This window comes from Aythya marila, assembly GCF_965140915.1.
Source record: "Aythya marila genome assembly, chromosome: 1".
NCBI classification, from domain to species: Eukaryota; Metazoa; Chordata; class Aves; order Anseriformes; family Anatidae; genus Aythya; species Aythya marila.
In genome coordinates, this window is record NC_139042.1 from 28,731,797 (window position 1) to 28,749,059 (window position 17,263).

The 17,263-nt window shown below is 40.5% G+C and overlaps 1 protein-coding gene across 4 annotated transcripts in view; it reads left to right on the forward strand.

Moving 5' to 3' along the window:
* The first annotated feature begins 6,592 nt into the window (after window positions 1-6,592).
* CAB39L (calcium binding protein 39 like) overlaps window positions 6,593-17,263 on the forward strand; it is a 46,952-nt gene continuing 36,281 nt past the window's right edge. The window contains exons 1-2 of one of the 4 annotated variants that reach the window (XM_082775606.1): window positions 6,593-6,959; window positions 15,585-15,729. In XM_082775606.1, coding sequence (XP_082631732.1) covers window positions 15,628-15,729 — 102 coding nt within the window. In that variant the 5' untranslated portion in view covers window positions 6,593-6,959; window positions 15,585-15,627. Of the gene's footprint in view, window positions 6,960-7,372; window positions 7,410-15,580; window positions 15,730-17,263 lie in introns of those variants that run through there. The other 3 variants (XM_082775605.1, XM_082775608.1, XM_082775607.1) reach the window with 3 other exon arrangements.

The window sequence follows — 17,263 nt, forward strand, 5'->3', positions numbered from 1 at the left end:
TCTGGAGAGGTATTGGAGTGCTCCATCCTGGGACCAGAAGAATACGTGACTAAAATCAGTGTCAGGGGATTTGTGACAACAGGGACCATTCATCACGTAACGGGGGATGATCCCGTTATAGTTGTGTTGCGATCCTTCCTGTGGGCCAGAAAGGGCAAGCATCCAGTGTTGCATGACTGACTGTCTATCTGTTATACGGGGGCAAATATATTTAGTCTGCTAAGTGATGAGTACACTTTAATTGTTTCTCAAGAGGAAGGACTTTGGGGTACTTGTGGGGACAACGACTCTGTGTGTAACTTGAGCTTGGTGAATTGTTCTTGCGGTTTCCTATTCTGATCCAATATTTTAAATTGCCGTTATTGTAGGACAGGATCTGGTAATGAGCAAAGATGTGAGAAGACCTAGGTTCACTTTTGTCCGGAGGAAAAACTGTTGGCTGCCAGAAATATTCTTGCGTGACTTTGGGCAAGCCAATTCAGATCAATTCTTGCTTAAAAATAGCAGCCTTATTTTTCATGAATTATTGTGATGCTTAGATTTTATTGTCTGACACTGGGGGGGAAAAAAGTAATTCTTCATCTGAAAGCAGCGGATTTAGACTTTCAGCCTAGAATTATTCCGTTTTGGGTTTAGCCCGTCTGCTCTTGTAGGATTCTTAGTTTGAGAAGAGTCTCAGAAGTTTGTTCCATCTGTGGATATAGTTTCTAGTGATGTAGGGCTATCATACCTATCTGCCAGAAAAGGGCACAGCAAGCCGCATACTCCCTAGTATGTTTATTTGGTTTCTATCACTATAGTGTCAAAGCATCTTACGTTCTTTAATGCATTTGTTTTCCCATAGGGAGACTAAATGGCCTTCCCAAGTTCACACAGAAATGTGTGACACAAATAGGAACTGACTCTTGGTTTCTGTAGTCTGAACTCATTTCTTCATCGGTACAACACCCTGCCTCTGTATTGGGCTTTCTGGTAGTATTTATTCTCTTATTTGAGGCAATCACTTGAAAAATAGTGGTTCTGTGGGTAAATTCTGGCTTTGCTGCCCTAAAGAAATAATTGAGTGGAACGCAGTAAATCACCGATCTTGCTGATTTCTTGTTTGATCTCTCATCCAGAGAGAATAGCTGTCTCAGCTCTCTTGGCTGCTCAGTCTGAGGAATATAAGTATTACAGATACGATTTCACAATCTCCCGAGAATAATACTTGCTGGTTTGAACTCTAAAGTGAGTGGCTATGGAGCCATTTGTAGCTATTTAGCCTGGTGATTTTGGATGATGCTTCAGGAAATCTCTAAGGTGCTAATTGCCAGAAGCTGGAAGAGTAGGATGGTCTTTCTTTTGGTACATGTTTCTTTTTGTATTTTGTGCTTGGCCTCAGCTGCTCTTCGACATGGGAGTTGATGGAGCTTTGTCTGATCCAGAATGATGGCTCCGGTTCCTATCTACTGACATTCTTTAAAAATATACTTCAGAGTGCACATCTGTCTGTGTTTGCTCAGAGCCAGCTCAGTTTCCTCATACAAAAGTGGATATTACTCATGGGAGCATTTAACTTTTGGTTTAAATTAACCTTAATTTTGTTTGTTTGCAAATCATCTTGAGAGCATCTAATGACAAATGCCTTAGGCTTCTGTAGAGGTGGTCAATAGAGGAAAAGTCTTCATCCATTTTTTATTTTCTCAATCTGTCCTCTCCTCTTAGAAACAGAGCCACACATTACGTATAATTATTGTCATCAAAGATCAGTTCATCTGTCTAATATTTTCATTGCAAAGCACCATTTCAGGCTACCCTCCTCCCATTTTTAGTTCTATAAATGGAATAACCACTGACTTCTTTAAAAAACTAACAAAAATGGCTGCTGAAGTGACTGAATATACAATGATGGGATAGAAGCAGTTTGTAGGGGTGAAGGCAGCAATTACATTAAAAGTAACCTGCTTAGCTCTTCAGGAAGCTACTGATTTTTGGAGGGCTACTTTTTGTTCAAGTCCACAAGTAAAAATCCTGATGTTGTTGTGTGCTCGCTGTCCCTCAAGGTAATGTTGTCCATTCATAAAAGTGGGAGTGTAATTATCATCCTTAAATATGTTTTATATTGGGACACAACAGATAAGGAATGTGACATTTTATAAGTGTTTAGGGTCGTAATTCTTGTTTGGGGGGAAGATGCACAAGGAAAGGGATTCATTTTTGCTCTTTTTCTCTAGTTAGATGAAAGGATGGAGCTGATGGATGGCTTTAGAAGGAGTAAAATTTTAAATATGCTGGCACATACATTAAGTGTTTCATACATAAAAGGTGTCATTTCTGGTAGAAAGGCCAGTGTTGGTTGTGTGATGCTGGAGTGAAGTTCATGGGAATTATATGTTCAGTAAAAACTTATGAGCACTTTATAAGATTTAGTGCAGGTATTTCAAAATCGAAACAAACCAACAATCACTCTAGCATTTGTTTTTATTTGCATTAAACGAAGCAGGAAGAAAAGGCAGTATGTGCTAAAGGTCGCTAGAGGGAGCCAGGAAGAAGAAGAGGGGGCAAAACGTTGAAGACATTTTCACTTTCAGAAATAGCTGGTACAAAAGCACCCAGGTAACCCTTGCTGTTTATTTCAGCTAAAACACAGCTATGGCATAGACTGGCTTAAGAAAAACCATCTGTTTTCACATATCGTGTCCCTTTTTACCTTGTTTTGTATCTGGATGAGCAGCCAGATGTTAACTTGTCTTTCTGTGCAGGTGTCTGTTTTTGGGGGATCAGTCCTGAGCTGCTCTCCCCCCAGTATTATAGGAGAGAGACAAAGTGTGGGTGTTTGTGTGTATGTGTATTGGAGGGAGACTAGATGAAGAAGAGTTTTAATGGCATTAATTTGGAATGGCCACATTACAGGGGATCTGAGAAAAATGATCATCTGCAGGCTTTTAGAACAGTATACAAGCATGAAGTTACTGCAAAATCTCCCTTATGGGGTTTTGAAAGTGTTATTGGACACACTTGTCATATTGCTTTATTGTAAAGTTAAATGCCTTGAGTTAAAGGGTAGCATCTTTATAGGGCAGATAACAATATAAGTGATTTGTTTTTAGTCCTCTCCCTCCCTACCCACCTGAAAAAACTGCCACAATTTCAGTATCTTGGGATCTGTAAGAGTAGGAAGAAATCCCGTGGGTGGGTTTCTTTAGTTTTTAGGTTTGGGGGAGGAGGAATCTTTTTTTAGTATTTAAAAGTTTCCCTTCTTGATACGTGGTATTATACAACTAAACCAGTTGCTGTGTAGAATTCCATTTGGGTTTACCCAGTGCCTTGGCACTGAGCAATTTTGGGGGAAGAAAGGGATTTTTTGGTCGTCATCTGAGGCTGCTTAGGGCTTTGGAATGCTGGAAGTAATCTTGGAGGAGGTAGACAGACTGTAAGTGGGTGATTAAATGAGCAGAATTAATATACATGTACTACATGTTTATCATCTGCCTCTGTAATTTATTGCTACCACACTCATTGTTCAAGCTGCATAACTTCTCTTTTCCATTTTAGAAAATAAATGGAAAGGGTAGGAATAATGAAATGTGTTTTTTTTTTTTCTTCCCCCTTTGGTCTTCATTAGACGGCATAATTTCAACTTAAGAAAACAAGGGCAAGCATTTCTCAAAAGTACTCTAGCCATAAATTTGCCTAAGATCTCTTTTCACTTTAAAGGAAACAAATATAATGGAATTTAAATATGTGGAGGCTGGAGTCCCTTAGCAGTGCACAGAGATTGTTTTTTAGTGTATCTTGAGATTATAAGGAGTAGTTGACTAATTACATCATTCTAGATGATGTAGATGGCTACAAAGCACGAGCTGAAGAAAACATTATTTCTTTTGAAATATTTAATAACATCTTGGAGAGGGGAAAAAAAAAAGATCAGGTAAGAGCATTAAGTAATTATAGCTTAATTCACGTAGGATGGTGCAAGGCCTTTTCCTGTCATCCGAGAGTTAAGTGCACTGATGATTAAACAGAATTGGAAAAGCAGAGAGAATTTTTTCCCTGCCCCTTTAGACAGCCTTCTTTGAGTTTTCTCCCTCAGCTGCAATGCAAAGGTGGTGGCAGGCATGTGTCTTACTCCCCCACTTGTAGAAAGCTCCTATTCAAGTCAAAAAGTATTTCCTCAGGTAGGAGACAGACAAAGCTGATCTGTAAATTGAGTACATATTCAATTTACTCCTTGGAAACATGAAAACAGACATATATAGTTAAAAACAGGTAATAGTTTATTTTCTAGATAATGTTTTTATGTTTATAGCTCACTGCTTACTCAGAATGTGCTGTGAATACTTCTGTTAACTTAGTGATGCATGGTTATCCAGTGGGGCCTTGTAGCGTGCAACTAAAATGGCCTTTTGGTGATTATTCAAGCAGTTTCAGGTAGATGCAGAGGTATCTTTACCTGTTAAAATGTTGATGGATGCAGTATGTAAATGGTATAATTTCCCACGGGAGAGTTCAGATAAAGGGGAGAAAAAGAAGAAAAAAAAAAAAGTTATTCCCTTTAAAAGAAAAGTAAACAGTGGAAACTAATGACATAACATGCTTAGGTTTGTGTGTTTCCTTAGGAAGAGCCGGTACCTTCTGTTGTAGCCCAAGGGCAGAGCTCTTATCGTTTGACTTTAGCTGTGCTGTTTACTCAAAGGCTGTGGTATCCCGATTGAAAATAAATAGCAAACACACAGGGTCAACACCATGGTTGATGTAAGGTGCCGGGGTGCTGTATGGTGTATCGCCCCGTTCCCTTCCCCGCCAAGCTGGCAGCAGAGCCTGGTGCTGTGGGATGGCTTGGCTGGAGGGCAGGCTCCTGTCAGGTAGTGCCTAAGGCCAATTTTGTTCAGGAGTGCAACAAACCACAGCCTGTGCTGGTTGTTCACGTGCCCTCTGTGCTTCAGAGGCCTCTCCATCTCATCTCGAGTTTGGTGTTGGCAGCATCACTTGCTCAGCTCTCTGCTCGTGGCCTCGAGAGGAAGCCTGACCACGCCACACCCCCTAACACAAAGCCTTTAATCCCACGTTGGAGGAATATTTCAGTCCTGGTTTAGAGCAAAAATTGCCACTTGGTGTCACTTGCAGCAGCTTTTTTGGGTGCAAGGAAAGCAGCGCTAATACGTTTCCAGTGCTGCTCAGGGCTGCCCAAAACCAGGGGGGGTGACGTGTCCCGATGATGTGTTTTATAAGGCACAAGCACAAATCACAACATGCTTTACAGAGACGTGAAGGCATGAATCTGAAGGTGGCTCAGCAAGGTTCAGGGAGCAGAGACTGCTTCTGCCTAAAATAGAAGAAGGATTGAAGTCAGGCATGTTGCTGATGCTTTCCTCTTCAAAGGGATGCTTTTTGGTACTTGTTTGCCTTGGTTAGGAACTACGATTGCTAGGAAAAGATGTTAGCCTTTTAAAAGGCTGATGTTTCATCTGTGCTCCTCCAAAACACCTCTCTGAGTTGTTTCTCATGCTTTTTTGTTGTTGTCTGTAATGTAGAGCTGTGAATAGCTGCCACAGGTGAGCCCTAAATTAAGCTCTGTGACGCTGGCCCACGGTGGGGGCTGAGTTTAGCTTCCTCAAGCAAATGTTGTAATATACAGAATTATTTTTGATAACTTTGGCTGGACTTAACTCTAAGGAAAGAGGGGACAGGAGGTGAAATCCCACCCCGAGATGGTGACCTCAGCATAAATACACGCTCGCTTCTCACCCGTGCTGGGGCTTGGCTGAGGTCTGCGTGAGGATGGATTTCAACATCCTGCAGTGCTAATGGTGCCTGGTAAAGCCTTTTGCCTTTCGTTTCTTGATGCGTGTTAGACAGCTGGGGGGGAAAGCCACTTGCAGTTCCCTCTGGATAGATGTGGCACTCACCGAGGAGTAGCTGCTGAGAGCGAAAAACGAAGCATTAACAATTCCTTTAATTGCATTTTGCTGCGTTTGTGTGCTTGGTAATAGCTGGTAGTGCTTCTTTGGGGATATTTTAATTGGATGAAGTTAGCCCTTGGAAAAAATGCTTTAGGCTAATGCATTTTCTGAAGTTTTGCTTAGAGTATACTGGAGATTTCCACCCCCCCAGCTCAGTGTTATGTGAAAAAGTGTTCTGATCCTGGCGTTACAATACGCAGCCAGGCAGGAAACAGCAGCAACTTCGGCTCCTCTGGGCAGGACTCCTCCTGCTGCAAGATCCCGTGCGCTAGCATGTTGGTTTTGTTATTATCTTGTAACAACAAACCATTGTTGGGCTCCCTTATTTGCATTCTCAGCGGGAAGGCAAGGTGAATAATTTAATTCCAGCAGCCCCTGCCACGTGAGTGGACCCGTCCAAGATGCCTCCCATCCACGGAAAGACTTCGGAGGGGAATGGAAACTTACAGGAGCGATGTGAAATTGTTGCATCTCTTCCTTTAACCCCAGAGACATCTCTCGGCGGGGCTAGATACGTGTTCTTCTGCTTTACACGCATTCCTCTGACGTGGAGAGAGGGAAGGGACGGAGGAGGGGAGTGAGCCCGTGAGAAAGGCGAGCCAGGGAGTGGGAAGCAGGGGAGGGCGGTGGGAAAAATGCACACCCGGACACGGAGCTAGTCGGACCAGAAGCAGAACTGCCCCTGGCACATGAAGGAGCCCGGCTGAAAAGGGAAAGGGGAGTGGAAATTTACAGCTGCTTTGAGTGCGCGTGTGTGTGTGTGTGTGTGCATGCGTGTGCATGCTTGGCTGTTCATTGCTGCTAACGCTTTTGCAGAGGGTAACGGTGGCTCGGCAGGAGAGGCTGGCTTCTGGAAGCTGCTTTCTCCGCCACGTGTCAGCAAGAAGGAGAAGCTGCCATTAAATGGGAGATAACTGAGAAGCACCTCTGGCTGGCCGCGCTGGCAGAGAGCTGTCTTCAGCACCTCGCCATGGAGCTGCGCTTCGCCGCTTAGGCACGCCTGGCCGCCTGCACGCAGTAAGTATCGGCCGAGATGGTCTCGCTGGAATTACATAAAGTTAAGTAATCCGACAGAACTTTCTTTTTTTTTTTTTTTTTTTCTAGTTAGCAATAGCGTTTTCCCTAATAAAACGTCTCATTTATTTATTCTCTATAGTTACGCTGTTAGCTTTTTATAGCTTTGTAAACTGTGTTACCAGGAGTGGCTTTTTAAAGAAGGCAATCCTAAACAATACGCCTTCTGTTACATAAGGCGCTGGCTCCGTGGCCAAACACTCCGTGTCCATGGAATATCTCTGGAAATGGGTTTATTTACAGTGCGGTTTCCAAAAATAAAATATCTGCAATATATCATTTCTCTTTGCTCCTCTCCGCTGACTGCCTGCAGCTGCGGGCTTGCTCTGGAGATGCAGAGGAATGAGAGCACAGCCACTTGCATAAGAAACCCCGGAGCTGCTAGGGATGCATGTAAGATGAGCGTGTGTGTGAAGTGTCACAAGAAACTGCGTATGTAAATTAACCATCTCGCTATTCATCGGCGGTGGGTCTTCTCAACCTGAAACTCTAACTCCGTGAAAGGGGCTGTTCCTCAGGTCTTTATTCAGGCAGAACTTTCACTGAGCTTTAGGGAAGTTGTCCTGAACGACGACTCTTTCTTGGACTAATTTTAGCAGTAAGGCGAAATTACCACTACAAAGAACTATTTTAATGATCGGGCTTGCTCAAGTCATTGCTGTTTAGAGGGGTAACACAGTTATGGAGCATAAAGAAAACTGGTATTAATGTTCCTCACTAATGGATTTACAGGAAGTATATTCCCTCTTGGCTGCTGCCTATGTTCTTTAAATTATATTACCATTTTCCATTATTTCTACAGTTATTAATACTAGAAATGGAAATGTAACTTGGTTTCCCTTTCACTTAAGTAATTGTAAAGCTGTTAAGGGCTGTTATCTTAGGATTGTATGTACTTCAGAGACGTTAGTTAAGAGATGTCTTTCTGCACATCTGAGCTTGTGGGAGTTTTTTTCTATGGACTACAGTTAGGCATAGACTTGAATTCTTAATTTTTTAGCTTTGAAAGACTCCCACGTTGATAAATGGCAATAGGGATCGCAAATATTCTTTTCATCAATCCTGTCAAACTTAGTGGCTGTAAGATCTGCTGCTTTCTTATCTTTCTAGTTTTATTTAATATAAATGCTACTTCTGGCTAGTTTGTTAGCATCAGTGGGAGAGTCTGTGTGATACAAAAATGATTGATGCAAGTATGAGTATGGTACTACAGGATGCAATTTTTGCATGGCTTTAGAATCTGAATGTTACCCAAGATTGCTGTGTGCAAACACTGTTTTATAATAAATATTTTCTAATGATAGATGTATTAGCACAGGATTTGCTGCACTAGAAGGATGCTAGATAGCAAAGTCAAACGCTCAAAAAGTCCCTAACTTTAATTCTGGCATTTTTCTGTACCGATGTAGTCTGTTCTCTCTATCCTACTCAGGATACTTTCATAAAGTTTCAGTCTTGATTTATATAATCAGGCATTTACACCTCCTTTTCCATCATATCTTTCTGGGTTTGGTTGATGAGCATCTGAGCTGTGGTGTCTGCTTCAGCACTTCAGCAGAAGCCCTGCCTCTCTGGCCTCTTTCCATCCCCTCTTTCCCATCTTGTGCTAGTAGGGCTGTTTGTAAGACCATGTGGAGAACTGGATTGGAAACCAGTTCTGACCTTTTCTTTTTTTTCCCCACCAGGCTATTTTTTGTTCACCTGCATCTGTTCCCTGATCTGGCTTACCACATGGCCCAGCCAACAACTGTACGAGTCTGGCAGAGGTTGTGCTGTAGGTGTGTGAATAGATCTGGAGCAGGATGGCGCTGTCAGGGAGCAGAGAGCTCATGAAACTGTGGCCTCAGTGACCTGATAGCTATTCAGCATTTGAAAGACTATATCTTTTTGTTTTGTTCTGTTCTTTATTGAATGGACATGCAATTGAAAATACAATTATTAATTTCTTCAAGTGCTTCTACAGAGCTTTAACACACCACTTGAGTTGAGCATCGCCATGGGTGCCTTCAGTTTCATAATAATATCATGTAGTTGCTCAATAGTGTTGTTATTATTCTCATTTGTATTCTATAGAGGTAGGCAGGTTAAGGGCAGAACTGCCTAGTGATTTTCGGTCTGATCTTCAGGATGCTTACCACCTGTTAGAAGAGGTGTTTGTGGGGAAAGCAGAAAGCATTACCGCAAGGTTTTGTAGGTTCCAGGTAAAGTTTCAGCCAATATCCATCTTTGTGCCAAGTGCTTTCAAGACTGGGAATTCAACAAGTAGCCAACAGCGAGGCTTATTATGAGTAAATTCCTGAGGTTTTGGAATCATTTTGTTGCCAAGCAGAGACAGCACTCATTCAGCCTGACACAAAACTGCCCTCTCCTTTCATCTGTTTATCTTTTGTCTGCTTTGCAATGCACCTTTCAAAATCTGCAACTTGTTGAGGGTTTTCAAGAGAAGTTACTCGTGTAGCCCCGATTCCTTCTGCCTGCCAAATGAAACGTGGATTGTGTGAGGGGACTGCACGGGGAGGACAGCTCAGATTTGTCCAGGTGATCAAAAGTCTTCTATTTCCTGCGTTGAGTTCTTGACTCTGTAATTGCCACAGCCTTCCCAAATATTGTGGGAGGGAGAAATGAAGAGGGAATAAAGCATCTCTTTCACTATATAGAAACTGATTGGGCAAAATTATGAAGAAAGTCTGCTGATTCATGCCCAAAATACATGGGGGCTTAGGCACACTGAAGTAAATGGAAAATGAAGCCTCTTTTTCCACAGAAGAAAGTCTCACTCAGTACGAGTTACTGAAATATTTTTATTCTGATAAATAAGCAGATGAAGGTTAGGAACTAAGAGAAGACAGATGTCTGATACTTAAGGGAAGGGAAATTATTCTCTCATTCATTTTTGAGTAGCAAATTGCTTGTCCAGAGTAACATCTGAGAAGAATGCACTAACAGGATCACATGCTCTCATTCTTGCCTTTGTGGGCAGGAGGAAGTGTTTGTTGTTGAGCTACTTAACTGAGTCACTTTATAGTGGGATTGGCTGATGAGTAGAGTGATGTTGCTGGCTGCATTTTCCCCTCATTGCTCTTACAAGCTCAGCTGTGCTGTAATCTTTCAAGAAAGCATATGATAGAGCAAAGAATTCAGGGAGTGGGCCTATAAACAGAACTAGATCTATTAGTGTGCTTTATAGCTGTATCAGAGAGCTCAAATTGCAGTGATTTTATTTTTCAGTGCATTCCCTTTATGGGCAGATAAATTAGCAGAAGAGAGATTTTGAAGACTGGTAGGCTTTGGTGTCAGATGATCTAGGTTTCATTCCTGGCAAAGCCACTGATTTTTAATTTTTATGTTTTAAATGTGGCCTTTTGTAAGTCTTCTGATCTTTCTGTGCTTCAGCTTCTCCCTTTGCAGAGGGGAGGGAGTAACAGCATGTATAAAGCAGTTTTGGAATTGTGTTTTCAGTCTTAATTAAATGTTTGCAGAGTTGGAGGCCTCTGAGGGCAAGCATGCTCTGAGTATAAAGGGATGTTATGTTATCTGTGACAGGCTGCTGAATATCTTAGATCTCTCTTCTTGTAAGCCTTATATACCTCTGGATTCAACTTACTGCTTTGGTCTGTGTGAAATACATTTTTTCTTTTATCAGAATTGAACAGGCACAGCTAAACATTTAGGAAGTGTTGCTTTAAAATCGTCCTTTGGTGTTTCTGCCACTTATCTGAAATAAAATCGATGCCTTTTTTTTCTCCCACTAACAAGCATACTCTGAAAGTATTTTTATAAAGGTAAACCTCGTAAAAAGTGTTGGATTCCACAGCACTGGAGGCTGAATTGCTGTGTTTATACTGATGGCAACAGCAGACTTTGGAAACCACAAATCCTTGTTCAGTGCTGCCAGGGCATTTCCCCTGTGAATGGGAGAGACAACTTTGGAGGCTGTGAGAGTCAGGCCGGTGAGATACAGCTGTTTCTTTCCTTTGCCTCATAAGCCTCTTGCAAGAGTACCGGTGAAATAACATCATCCCAACTAACGCTTCAGAAGTTGGCTGTTCCCTGGTAGGAATTCAGAAGTGACTACAATGGATTTCTCATGTTATAAAAACATATGCTGTTGAAAACGTTTTCCATCGAATGGTTATTCCTAGAAAGTAGGAAAGAAAGGGGCTCATTCAGCTCTGTCCCTTGCTGCCAGACAACAGTGTCAAAAATTTATGAACAGATGCTCTGTGGTGTGCCTGTTGGAGCAAGTTATTTCCAAATCTCAGAGCTCCAATGGTTAGAAAACTTTACATTTTTAGCTTACGTTTATTCATTGGCAGATTACAGCCACTTGCTTGTGCACAAATAACATGTTATTATTATTTTAACTGAAATAACTTCTTGAGCCTCCCTGTATTTTTCTTCTAGGCTTACCCCGTTGATTTTATTTGACTTTGGGTGTTTGGTTTTGTGTACGTTGAAGTTCCATCTGAAGTTTCATCAAGACATTGTACAGACATGAATGTCTTTTGTCTTTCTACTGGAAATTACTTCCTTAATTCATTGCAGATTTGTGTTTGTCTTTCTTCTGTCTGTAAAATACCAGTGTTGTCCCCAGGTGTCTGTCATTTCTTATGGTAGTCCTCATCTTGAAGCAGATATTCTTCTGTCTGTTCTCCCGTTCTGCATTATCTGATACTTTCTACTCTTGTTTTTTATCCCATTTTATTATGTTAGTCTATCAATTTATTATTTATGACATTTATTATGTCAGGCTCTCCAGTTTTGCAAGCAGTGATATTCCAGTCTTCTTCAGTATTGATGATGTCTTCACATTTTGAGTCATCACAGTTTGTTGGTAGGATCTCAGTTGCAATGCCTCTCTAAATAAAGTTCAGTCCCCAAATTACTGTTGCTTTCTCAGAGGATCAATCTCTACTTACATGGTAATTTTCTTTCTAGTTTTTCTATTATGTTCAATTTAGCATATTTCTATGTCAGATGTATGGGGTCTACTGTATTTTCTTTGTCTAAAAATATCCTTTATTAATAATGGTTTGTAGTATGAGCTACTTCTAGTAAGCTTGTATTACCTTCTTTTCAGTTCTCATTCATCTTCATATTTCAATTATTTTTAGACTGGTTTCTTGAAAAAAACAAAGCTTTGCATGGTCACAGTGTCTATCTCTTTCTACTTCTCTTCCCATTGCAACTTTGGAACCAATTTCAAGTAACTTTGACCAAGGGATAGATGTCTTGAAAATACTGAGTTCCAGAAAAAAATCCCAAAATGACAATAAGCAATAAAGGGAATAGGGAATTTAAACCAGATTAGTACATCTACTGAAGAGAAAAGCTTCCAAGTAAAGTTTGGAGAACAGAGAGTTGGTATAAAGAAGAGGACAGGGCAGAAGTGCTGCAGCTGCAGGAGCTAATGTAATGCTTTCTTAGATGCTGGAGAATCCAGTCATGAGAAACAAATCTGGAAGTAAGGAGTCCTCGTTTTGCCATGTGCCCTGTGGAATAGCTAGACTAAGACGAAGTTGTACAGCTTCCAAATGTCAGCAAAGCACTTCTACCAGCACTTGCTTCTGTCTGTAATTGTGAACAGCATGTGCCCCTAAGACATTCCTATGTGGAAAAGCCAAAGGGACTTGAATCTGACTGTAACCTGCAGCTGCCAGTGTTCTCTGGAGTGATGGAGCATCTCTTGCCAGATGCTGATATGGATTAAAACCCATGTCCTGAAAAGGGGTAAATCCAAACAGCCATAATTTCCCCTTTTTCTCCATATCTCCCTCCACTTGCAAGCAGTGGATGTTTTGCTTTGTATGTAAGACTGATAAATGAAGTGAAGCAGAGACTTGGCTCTGCTTAGCGGAGGGATGAACTAAACAGTCTCTTGAGTCCCTTCCTGCCATATTATCAGAAATTTTGCTGTTGTGATTAGGACAGTGGTAGGCTATGAGATGAATAGGAATGATCATTTGTCACTGAGCAGTGCTGTGGTTACTCAATAGTTAGATGAACCATACAGAGGAAAAGTGCTAGCCTGGCTACTGGGGTGTTTTGGCAGCATCAGTGATTATTTAAATACACTGGACTTTAGACAGCTATGTAAGTTACTTTTTTGGGGGGACATGCTTGTAATTCGTTGCCAAAATCAGTTAGAAGTGTGGACTTAATTTTCTTAAATCTCAGAACATGTAGGTTATGACTGCCTCAATTAAAAAAAAAAAAAAAAAAAAATCAAAATATCTTCCCCTTTGCTTTTCCTTGTGTGGAGACCTGCCAGAGGGGAAGATGAAAGGATGTCTTAAGCAATCTGAATAAACCTACCACACCTTGGTGATTATTTTTTTTCTTTTTTTTTAAATGCAGCATGCCAGCTAAGCTCCTGCTCTCCAAATCTCTCTTACATCTTCATATCCTCGTGCCTTGTCTTCATGGGTAATAAAAACATGCAGATTTAGGCCCTTTTGTAGCTATGTCATGAAGAACTAATCTGACTGCAGAACGTGTGAGGTGGTTATAGGGTGCTTGGCACTTGCTAGCAGCTTACAAACAAATTTATTGTATAATACTGCCTTTGCCTACAAGTATGAAGTAAGCTAACTGGTGAGAGGCCCAGTCTTTTCCGGTGCTTGTGTGTAGCTGAACATGCCCAAATGAGTTAGTCACGAGTATACCCAGCCTTCAGTCTTGCACGTTGGCAAGTTGAGGTGTGACTCTGCTCTGTTGCTAATCGGATGCTGCTGCCAAAAATCACAGTTTTGAGCTCGATGGGAGCAGCGCTAAGCGCTCGTTTTGACTCCTTAGCTGAGAGCTCAGCCAAGTATTGAAGGTTATGTAGCCAAAACTGCAAAAATAAAAATTAGTTTGAACCAAACCATGAGTTTGAAAATGGAAATCTGAAGGAGGAGAGCTTTCAGAACTTGAACATGAAAATATTTCTGTGAAACTAACCTAGCAACAACTGAGAATCTATATACAAATTCATGTACTCTTGACATTATTAAGGAACTTTTGGTTCAAAGATGATATTTAAAAATATTTCCTTTGTGTCATAGAAACTGTTCTTGTAAAGATAATCTGCAAATATTTTGAAATGTTTTTAATAAGATGTTAGGACAGAATCTGTATAGCTTTTTTTTTAATACTCCTCTGTGGTTTGAATTTTATACTTGACTGTTTTATGTGATTGCTATTTATATTTGTAAAAGAATGTATATGTAATCGAAGTATTAGTTCCATAGGAATTTTGGGATTAATAAAATATGGATATATGGCACGAGTGGGATCATACTTCATGTTAGACTCTGAAGTTTTTTGGTAGTAACAACAGAGCACAAGAGGATCGCGTTCATTTGGGACTACTGGGAAGTCATTGCACAGTTCTGTTTTTTTAAAAATATATGTCGTGTATTGTACTAATTTAATTCTCTCCTTTAAAACTGCTTGGATAAAGCTTTTTTATCGTAAGAGTTGAAAAAGAACAAGGAAATGGAAGTGATTTGTGTATGTATTTGTGCTTTCACAGCTAATCTTACAAATGTGTGAGAGAAGGGTTGATGACAATGGCTGTCTTTTGTTGTGGGAAGAGATGAAAATATGAGCTTATTTTGGCCTTTTTTTTTCCTCCTCTTCATGTTGTACAAGCTGAAATGGAGAATAGGGCTGTGCTCTCCCTGTAAAGTGTTACTGGCCTAACCAGAGCACATCCATAGTCTGTCTGCTGACTTCAGTAGATCTTTGTATCAGACTCTAAGCCAGAGCTATGGGAGTTTACCACTGAATGCTTTGTAGGATCATAAACTAAGCTACTTGGTTTCTTCCATGTATAAATACAGTGGTTTAGTGTTTGCCTTTCCAGCCATCCAGAGGAGGAATGCTTTAAATTAAACAAGCAAACATTTTCATTGAAATGCTCAGTCTTTCATTTAAATGTCAGGAAAACATGTGTCCATGTTTGGGCCTGATCCTCTATTTCTTACTTAATTCAGGCAATGCTTTACATAAGTGAGATCTGACCCACGGGTACTGATGGATTCTTGAAGTCTGTCAGACTTAGGGAGTAGCCTAAACTGCTTCGTATCAAGAACCTTTAGACCAAAAAAGAAAAGCAGCTGAAGAAGAATGAGTGATGGCTGATAAGCTTTTTGCAATGTTTTAAACAAAGGATGTTTTTAGTGTGCTGGGGTCTAAAGTTAGTTACTGTGCATCGCATTGGAACTGGTAAAGCTTGAAAGAAACCAGTATCAGAAATCTAGGAGTCTGCCAGATATTCATTGTCCAAAATATGTTGGATGTATGCATACAGACTCAGTGGAGCACTGAACTGTAGGTCTGAGGCTTTAGGAAGCATCCAGCTCCTGCATAGGTGCTGGGTAGTTTTCCACATGCTAATGTTGGTTGTTGAATTCCCAATGAACCTGCAATGACTATCTGAGGACTTTTACCTGCTTAGCTGAAGCAAAATATAGTGACTGAGGCATAACCTTTTATTGTTCATAATGTTTGTGTGTTTTTATTGCATTTTTTTTTTGTATAAACCTTAAAAGCTATTTTTGTTTCTCATTTGGTTTAAGGCAGTCCTCTTCTATACTGAAAGAAGAAATCCAGGTGAAGAAAAAACATGCCTTTGTTTAGTAAATCGCACAAAAATCCTGCTGAGATTGTGAAAATTCTGAAAGAAAACATGGCCATATTGGAAAAACAAGAAAAAAAAACAGACAAGGTATGAGGTAATGTTGTAGACAACTGATAAGGGTTTTATGCTGGGGAAACTGCAGAATGAAGGGAATGAAATTGTGTTCGCTCACTGCCCTGATTCTGCAAGCACTTCCACATGTAAGTAGCTTTATGTTTGAACAGTTCTACTGAAACCAGTGAGCTTGCATAAGTAGAGGACAACAGATCTGGGGGTCAAAAAGAAAACATTGAGATCCAGAAGCCTTATCCAAAAAGATCTACTACTTTGAATAGCAATGCATCTAGCAAAGCAGCATGGAGGACTATTTGAAAGTTATTATCCTATTAATTATTCTAGCAGGATAACGAATGAGACTGCCAATTAATGTGTAGGTACCCCCAGAGCAAAACTTACTTCTGATGAACATTGTTCACATAAAGCATCAAACCTGTATGTATGAGGTCTCACTGTATCAGTACTTCCTAAATGTGCTCTGCTTCTTTGTATTCTAATTATAGTGCTGGGTTTTTGATAATATTACTGCTGTCCTTTATCTCTGTGATACAGACCTGAATTATTTTTACTACTCTACTACTCAATGACCAGTTAAGAAGGCACACCCCACTATAGAACATGATTTTAATTAATAACAAACTACTTTTGGATTAGATCTGAGTGACAGTGGAGCAGAAGTAGCTGACAATTTTGCATTAGCACAGTTCTTCTGCAGCTGATGTTTGTGTCTGCATGTTGTCCTCCTCCCACCTTGCACAGGAGTTTGTGTTAGAATGAGCCAAAAGTACAAGGTAAGCACAGTTGCCTCTGCATCCAAAGTGAAATTCTCTGGAAACTTTTAGGTTCAAAGCAAGTAGCTCGGAGCATGTTAATTATGTAACATCAGTCACGTGGATTTCAGTGAGGCCTCTGGTATTTGATGTCTCATGCTGAAATACCTTCAGTTAACTGAAAAAGCACTGGGAGAATTTGACTCTGAACTAAAACTTAAATAAATAAATAAATCGGCAGTGTCTGTCCTCCCCTTCTGAATTCATTCTTCAGAACCTGATTAAAGATGACATTCAAAGCAGAAGCTCTAGACTCAGGTTTCTTTTTGATTTGCTTTGCAGTATGACTCTTCTGAATTGTGGTTTTGAGCTGGGTTTTGGTGGTGTTTTTTTTTTTTTATTATTATTTTATTTTGGATGTTAGTGACAAAGTAGGAGAAATTCAGACTTCTTAGAAAATGGAGAACTGAATGTAATTTTTTCATTAAACTCATAACAGCTGGTGTGTGTTTTCCTCACAAAGTGGAAGATGTGGGAGATTTCCCCTAGCTGTTTAGGGTGGAGACAGCTTGTGAATTTACTAATGATGCTTATTCTACATGTGATTGAATGGGATGCAAACAGGCCATTTAAAATATCTAAAAGTCCTAATCTGGCAGACTCTCCTAAACTGTGAATTCTGTGAATTGTGTTCATCTGAATGATCCTGTGTGCTTTGATCCACTTTGATCCACTTTGGCAGCCAGCTTAACTGACGAGTCCATGCTGTCTTTGAGGGGAGCATTCTGCTGTCC